This window comes from Myotis lucifugus, unplaced genomic scaffold (assembly GCF_000147115.1).
Source record: "Myotis lucifugus unplaced genomic scaffold, Myoluc2.0 scaffold_106, whole genome shotgun sequence".
In the NCBI taxonomy this organism is placed as follows: Eukaryota; Metazoa; Chordata; class Mammalia; order Chiroptera; family Vespertilionidae; genus Myotis; species Myotis lucifugus.
In genome coordinates this window covers 2,969,488-2,978,039 of record NW_005871154.1, presented here as the reverse complement: position 1 = coordinate 2,978,039, position 8,552 = coordinate 2,969,488, and the positions used below count along the sequence as shown (strand labels likewise).

The 8,552-nt window shown below is 40.8% G+C and overlaps 1 protein-coding gene across 1 annotated transcript in view; it reads left to right on the top strand.

Moving 5' to 3' along the window:
* The first annotated feature begins 482 nt into the window (after window positions 1–482).
* The window catches only part of CCDC81 (coiled-coil domain containing 81), a 34,783-nt gene continuing 26,713 nt past the window's right edge, over window positions 483–8,552 (top strand). Inside the window, exons 1-3 of the mRNA XM_023757386.1 lie at window positions 483–608; window positions 4,831–4,892; window positions 6,157–6,297. Coding sequence (XP_023613154.1) covers window positions 530–608; window positions 4,831–4,892; window positions 6,157–6,297 — 282 coding nt within the window. The 5' untranslated portion in view covers window positions 483–529. The remainder of the gene's footprint in view (window positions 609–4,830; window positions 4,893–6,156; window positions 6,298–8,552) is intronic.

Genomic DNA, 8,552 nt, shown 5'->3' with positions numbered 1-8,552 from the left:
GTTGTATAAAGTGATTACAAAAAGAACCAAGTTTCTTTGCTGCCCAGGGTAAGAGGGGAAGGAAACAACGTTAAAAATACATTCCCAACCTCGCTATCTGGAGCTCCTGAAATCACTGGGACAACCTGGGGGCTCATTTTAGGGGGCGGGGCCAAGACCCTAGCAATGGAGCGACCCTTTGTTGCATCCTAGCAACGGCCCCTCCCTCCCCTAGGTTGGCCCTGTCCCTCCGCGGCTGAGGCTCTTGCCTCTCTGTGGTGCGGAGTGCTAGCAAGGCTTTGCACGCGCTCGTTCTGGTGCTTTTCAGCTCTGGTTTTCCTGCGGTGGAAGCCGCTCGAGGGAGAGCCAGGGCAGGGGGAGGGACATTTAAGAGAGAAAATTTTCAATATTTGGTAATTTGTATATTTAAGGATTATCCAAAGGTCTGGGAAGAGAGGACTGGCGGGTGGGAAAATCACTTTTGTATAAGTTGCAGAAGGAAGACAAAAGACCGGTTTAGGACCCAGCAAGAGCCGACTGAGGAGTGGAGATGCTGGACACCATCTTCCCTTGCCTGCAGGGCGTGGGCAAGAATGTGTTGCCCACACTGCCCTTGCTGAGCCAGGAGGGTAAGCGACTTGAGGTGGGGGCCCTGGGGCTAAACCTTTATCTGCTTGTTGGGGACCAAGTGGAAGACCTCCTTCTCTATCCCCTAAAGTGGCCATGTCACCTTGGCAACCACCTTGGCATATCAGGCTCAGGCTGGATGCCCAAAAACAATTGTATTGACTGCCTTAATAAGGGACAGGGGCCAGTTAAGGCTTTTGATTGAATAAGACAATGTCTATACAGCACTTAGCTCCAGGACTAGGGCAAAGTAAATGCTCAATAAATGTTAGCTTATAACAACCACCCCACGCCCGCTCCTCAAAGTTCATGCAAAAATACAGCTACTTTTTTTGTTGCCCTTGGTATCTTGGGGTTGTATTAAGGAAGTGAGGTGATCATAAGAAGAGCTGGGTGTTAGCAAGAGGACCCAGCAGCTTTTCATAGAAAACGTACTAGGCTTGGTTGAAAGCATAGTTTCTCAGAAGAGTCACCCCAAAGCGACACTGAGATCATTCTGTAAGAGATAGGAGCCCTTGGGAAGAAAGGTGCTCCAGCAATGGAATTTGGGGTTACTATCAGTTCATTGTAACTTAGTGATGTTGGCTAGGCTTGAACCAAATCATTTGAGGAGACAAGTAGATGAGTAGATGCGTCTTCTTACTCTTTCCTCTGCTTCACTCCTATTTTTCCCTGTTAAAATAATTCTAAAAGAAGCATTAAATACTATGGTTTCAAAAATATTTGCCATATTTATAAATTTATAGATAATTTATTCACTCAACTAATTGTTGTTTATTTTAAAAAATATATATATTTGTATTGATTTCAGAGAGGAAGGGAAAGGGAGAGATAGAAACATCAATGATGAGAACCATTGATGGGCTGCCTCCTACACGCCCCCTACTGGGGATTGAGCCCTTCAGTTCACAGACCGATGTTCTATCCACTGAGCCAAACCAGCTAGGGCAGCGGTTCTCAACCTGTGGGTTGCGACCCCTTTGGGGGTCGAACGACCCTTTCACAGGGGTCACCTAAGACCATCGGAAAACACATATATAATTACATATTGTTTTGTGATTAATCACTATGCTTTAATTATGTTCAATTTGTAACAATGAAAATACATCCTGCATATCAGATATTTACATTACGATTCATAACAGTAGCAAAATTACATTTATGAAGTAGCAACGAAAATAATTTTATGGTTGGGGTCACCACAACATGAGGAACTGTATTAAAGGGTCGCGGCATTAGGAAGGTTGAGAACCACTGAGCTAGGGCCATTCAAGTAATTTTTAGAACATACTATGTGCTGGGTACTAGAGAACTGCTGGTGAACAGAAACCTTGGAATTCATAATCTACTGGAGAAAGATGCATGTTAATCAAATATTCACAGAAATAAAAATATAAATTTATACTTAGCAAGTGGTAACCAGTGTCAGAGATGACAGGAGTCAGAGAGGTGAAAATTAAACATGCCCATTGAGTTTGTTGACAAGGAGGCCATTTGTGACTTCAGCAAGAGCTTTATTGGTTGAATGACAGAAGCAAAAGTCAAATGACTACTTATTAACTTTCACAAATGCCCTGCCCCAATTTCAGCAAAACACATAAATTAACTTTTCATCATTGTATGTATGAAGTCCTGCTGCTTCTGTATGTTTTACCGGTTTAATGTTATGCAATTATATTACTTAGAAGGACAGAGGTGAGCTGGTGAAACTATTGGTGACAACACAGCTAGGAATCCATGCAGCCCACTGACCTTTCCACTGCATTAGGCTCTGGGAACATGGTTTTTGTTCAAATTGCTCAGTAATAATTTATTCTGTTCGTATGCCAGTATTTTAATTGAAGATGATCTTTTATAAAGTCAAGGAACTTATTTTTAATTGTTGATATTAATATCCATTTAAAGCATACTAGTATATGTTATTCTGTAATTTACACAGTGGGCACTTATTCTTTTTTATTATGACCATACTAGAGGCCCGGTGCATGGATTCATACACATTGAAAGGAAATTAATTAGAAGGTGGCCAGTGGGGCGGGATTGGGCAAGATGGGACGGACACACCCTGGAGCCAACCTCCCCCAGTCCCCACCCTGGCCAGCCACACCTGGAGCAGCACTGGGATTTGAAAGGCATCTGTGGAGTGAGCAGGGGTCCCTCTGGCAGGTGGGATCCCTTGGCCTGGTCTGTGGGGATCGGGCCGAAACCGGCAGTCCGACATCCCCCGAGGGGCCCTGGAGTGCGAGAGGGCACTCTGCAAAGTTGCTATCACTCGGCAGCTCCTGCATTGAGTGTCTGCCCCTTGGTGGTCAGTGCGCGTCATACCTACCGGCCAGTCAGCTGCTCGCTTAGCCTTTTATATATAGATATGAGATACAGTATTTCTGCTACTTGGTACTGTATTTAAAATATGGGTTTTGAGTGCACAAACTGTTTAGAATTTGAAGTCAAATGAAGGTTGAACTGAATATAGGGATTATTTCTTTATAATAGAAACATCAATGAGAGAGAAACATTAAAATAACAACAGCTTTCCTTAAAATAACAAAGTAGCATATTATTTAATTTGCTTTTTAGATTGGATTAAAATTATTTTTGTTCTGATATTTGGGGATATCAGAGAACTCAAAGTTAGAACTCACAGTCTGTAAAATTTCCAAATCTATTCCAATTGAATTGCAGGGGCCAAGAACTATCTAAAGAGGATGATTTGCATGTTTTCCTTTTTCTTCAATGAGAAATAGTAAATTTCAGTTTAGAATAATAAACTCTGCTCTTATATAAGCTTGCCCATTGGATTTTATAGAGCAGCGGTTCTCAACCTGTGGGTCGAGACCCCTTTGGGGGTCGAACGACCCTTTCACAGGGTTCGCCTAAAGACCATCGGAAAACACATATATAATTACATATTGTTTTTGTGATTAATCACTATGCTTTAATTATGTTCAATTTGTAACAATGAAAATAATCCTGCATATCAGATATTTACATTATGATTCATAACAGTAGCAAAATTACAGTTATGAAGTAGCAACGAAAATAATTTTATGGTTGGGGGTCACCACAACATGAGGAACTGTATTAAAGGGTCGAGGCATTAGGAAAGTTGAGAACCACTGTTATAGAGTAAAGCAACAAGGGTGGACTGAAATATCAGTCAAGTCTTTTCACTAGGGTTTGGTTGCAGGCGATAGAGTTTCTCCTGAGCCTAATCAAATCATTTCCCTTTGGTGTAGATTGTTTTCCTGAAATTTGAGCTGCATATCAGGAGTCTAGGTGAAAGACTTAACAGTTTTGACCTAATAACATTAAAAAATATTTTTATTGATTTCAGAGAGGAAGGGAGAGGGAGAGAGAGAGATAGAAACATCAATGATGAGAGAGAATCATCCATCAGCTGTCTCTTGCACGCCCCACCCTGGGGATCAAGCTGGCAACTGGGCTTGTGCCCTGACTGGGAATCAAAAGGTGACCTCCTGATTCATAGGTTGATGCCCAACCACTGATTCGTGCTGGTCAGGCTTGACCTAATAACTTTGAAAGGCCTCCATGAGACTGGATACGGAGATTCTGTATTATTAATGAATTGATGTTTTCGGTCATGATATTTTTAATTTAGTGTACAGTTGGGACTGGGTGAAAGACCTTACTTCTTAGAAGCTAGCAGTAGACTTCTTTTGTCTATGGGTGTGGGGAGGAGTGGGGAAAACAATAGTATGGGAAGAATAAAGGAAATACCTAATTATAGTATACTGTGTATCCATGATACAGATCGAAGGCGGCATCTTGACATATCGGGACGACACCCTTGGCTTTATTCCTGTGTTACAGAATGGTATAAGAATGAATGTTCACATGAATCAGATGGCACAGAGTCGACACTCAATTGTTTGTTGAATGGGTCAATAAGAAAAGGGTAGATTGTACTTAGTTAATTTTATCACATCAATAGAAATATGTGACAGAGTTCCTTTCATTCTGGAAAGATTTTCTTTAAAACTTCATTATACTTATTATATTTCTAATTACATTTTTGGAACTTTAAAGGGTTAGTTACCTGGAAAATTAATTTTGGGAAATAACCTTGTTTTCTGTTCATTTGAAATTAATTGGGAATCATGGTTATTTGATCTGCATTTAATATTTACATTTTTATTTATTAGCACTAAGGTACTACCACATGGGTACTTAAATAAATTATTTTTGGTTTCTTTTGAATTACAGATGTCTCTACTATTTGGGAGCATGTATCGGAATTTGTGGAACGGCAGTTATCCCTACACAAGGTAGGAGTCCAAAGAATCCTTCCACCTTAGTCCCATGTAATTTTGCTGGGAGCAGGATAGCAGACTTTAGAACCACCCAGTTTAACTTTTGGTCTTGTGATTTTATGATGCTCACACTTGGGACTTGTGAATATTTGAAAGTTCTGCTCTTCTAGGATACACAGTATATCACTAATCAGCCTGTGTGTGTGGAGAGCAACTAAATGAATTTTGCTTATCTGTGATCCGATAGTTCCTGGCTTAGATCTAGAAGGATATAATAATGCTTCGTGTCTTTCCTCCTCGTAGGGATTGGATTTTAATTGCAATATAAGAAGACAGGGCCTGAACTCAACTTGCTAAAAATGAGAAACTTTTCTCAGGGCTGGACTAATTCTTCCTGATTGGGGAGTTTGGAGGGAACTTCGAGGTTGTGGAACTTTTATACCCTATGTGACAGCCCTTGGGCTGAATTCATCCTTCAACCTAATTTTGTTTGGTCTAATAATTTGAATTAGTCATCGCCACTTAAAATTGGGAGAGTGTATATAAAATGTTGGATTTTTTTTTTCTCAAAAAATCAGATTTAACAATACCAGTTTTTCATTTGTGTGTGTGACAGTTGGCTGGAGCTGGCTATGGGCTTTCCCCTTTCGATGGGGCATGCTCTGTCTGCCCACCACATTCTCTGACTGCATAACTTCACTCACTCACTTGCATCCTTTCTTGGCCCCTGAGTTTGTAAACCTCGATGTATGATATTTCCAGAGAGACAGAGACCTAGTTTAAGAACCAGAGGTTGCCACATTGCACCATATGCCTTGGGCACTGGGTTGTCTGATTTTAAGGATGGGATAAAACATTTCAAAGAAGGAACGGGAAAGCAGAAATTCTCAGGATCCCTTAAATTCTCTCCTTCCAATGACAAATGATTAAAATTTAAAATGTCCCACAGTTTAGGACAAGAATAATCTTAGATATACTAGTAGATTAAGAGCAGTTGTAGCACATGCAAGTTTTCTTAGTCCTCACAGCCTCTGAATGATAAGGAGATGAGGGATCTGATGTCAGAAAGGCATCATGGGTTGATATATTACATTTTATACTAAACTTATTTAAAGACATAGAGTCATAAAATGCTGTAGCTGTAAAGGATTGTAGGATCATTGAATTTTTAAGGGCTAAGGTTAAGTCTATTCATTTTTTAAAATAACAATACTATAGATTATATTTCTTCACTCCTTCAGTAAATTGTTGCTATGTTTTTTCCTTTTTTTCCTTTCAGGGAGTTCAGATTCCAGGACTTGGAACTTTCACTTTCATGAGACAAAAATTTGATGTGGGAAACAAGTTTATTCTGTTTGAGAGGCCCGTATTTATCATGGCGAAGAAGTTAGTACAGCTTCATGGACTAAAACAAAACAAAGTATATACTCCTGGTAAATATATTTAATATTTAATATTTTTCCAGAGGGTGACTAATCTGGGGATGAAAATGAAAGGGCAAAAATGTGGTCAGTTGGGGTTCACTTTTCACATGGTCCTTTTGGCAGAGGGGAGGGGCTAAAGTAGAAACATAATTTCCAGTCTTCCTGCAGGCCCTTATATTTTTTTATGTTTTATTTTTTTTATTAATCCTCACCGAGGATATTTATCTATTGATTTTTATGGAGAGTGGAAGGCAGGGGAAGAGACAGAGAGAAACATCAATGTGAGGGAGACACATCAATTGGTTGCCTCCTGCACGTGCCCCAGACCAAGGCTGGATGGAGCCTGCAACTGAGGTACATGCCCTTGACTGGAATTGAACCCAGGACCTTTCAGTCCGTGGGCCAACACTCTAGCCACTGAGCCAAACTGGCTGGGGCCTGCAGGCCCTTTTAAACCTCAAGTAGCTTAAGAGGCAGGCTTGAGAAGACCTGATGTGACATCAAAGCAAATCTTTATAAAAGCCACATTTGTGCTGTACAGACTTTATTCATATTTCAGACCCTAAGAAATTCCAGGTGGTTTTAAAGTAGAGAAAGTTAGGTAGGGTCTCTGTTTGGGAGAATTACAGTCAGTATAGGTTGTGAGAAAGATCAGTAATTGTGTCTATCATATACATAATCAAAATTATTAAAATTTAAAAGTTAGAAGGATATTAATTCCATAAAGAGTTAATATAGTGGGCTCTCTCTGGAGTATGCCGGCGCTTCTCTTCTCTCTCAGATGTGCATCTTTACTTTTCTCTCCTAAACTCTAAGGAGTCCTGCAAGACTTGCAACCAGGAGAGCAATGAGCAGCGGCACCTTGTCCCAGGCTAACCCCCTGAACCTGTCTTTAAGGCCCCCTTTTCTCTGACTTCTCAGTGAGCCAACAGTAGTCGCTCCTGGGCTCACTTCTCTCACTGTGACCTTCACTTCCCAGTAAGCCAACAAACAGTAGCCCCGCCTTGGCTCACTTCTTTAACTTGTCTAGAGAGTCAGAGCAGAGCACCACCTAGGCCCTCTCCTGTTGCTTCTTCTACCCTAAGCCCTTTGTTTCACTGTCCCCAGCTTTATTAAACATACTCTCAACATCACCTGGAAAAAAAAAGAGTTAATGAATACCCTGTATACTTCTCACACCCTAAAGCTCCCTCCTTCCCTCCCTCCCTCCCTCCCTCCCTCCCTCCCTCCCTCCCTCCCTCCCTCCCTTCCTTCCTTCCTTCCTTCCTTCCTTCCTTCCTTCCTTCCTTCCTTCCTTCCTTCCTTCCTTCCTTCCTTCCTTCCTTCCTTCCTTCCTCTCTTCCTTCCATTCTCTCTTCCTTCTGCTAATTTTTACTGAGGGCCAACTAGTAAATATGGTGCTTGAGATTAGTGGTAAACAAGACAGACATGATGCCTGTCCCAGAATGCTTGCTTACATGCCAGCTTCAGGGGGTGGGCTTTGTGACACTGGCCCTGGTCACTTAGAGACCTTTGGGGGTCTCTCCCTGATTTCTGGCTCTATTTCTTTTGACCTTTCTTATGATCCCCTCTGCATCAGATTCATATACAGATGAAGAGAGACAGTCTACCTGCAGCGTCAGCAGGTGAAACACTGAAACTTAACTTTATGTTGTTTCCTGAAAAATTTCAGAGTAACTTTCCACCAAAAAATTATATCTTGAAAAAATACAAACTATACTTAGAATTCATTATGCACATATTCAGTATGATGTTTGACAGACTTTTCAGCCATTTTTACCTACAGTTTTATGACAGAAGAAATAACCTAATTCATCAGAAGCCTACAAAATGAAAATAAAAATAAAGTCTCCTCCCCCTCCCCAAACACCTGTGTCTTAGAATTGGAGTTTATTTTCTGTCTTATCTTATAATGCAGTCCACAAAAGTAGTTTAGGTCTATAATTATTTTCACAAGGTTGAGGAAATTTCAGAATTAAGTATATATGACTGAATTAGTTCACAAGAACAATTCTGTCCGCAGTTTATCTTTTAGGTTATGATTCTTCATCATTAATTAGCTGGGTTTCTTTTTTTTTTTTAATATATTTTATTGATTTTTTACAGAGAGGAAGAGAGAGGGATAGAGAGTTAGAAACATCGATGAGAGAGAAACATCGATCAGCTGCCTCCTCACATCCCCCACCGGGGATGTGCCCGCAACCAACGTACATGCCCTTGACCGGAATCGAACCTGGGACCCTTCAGTCCG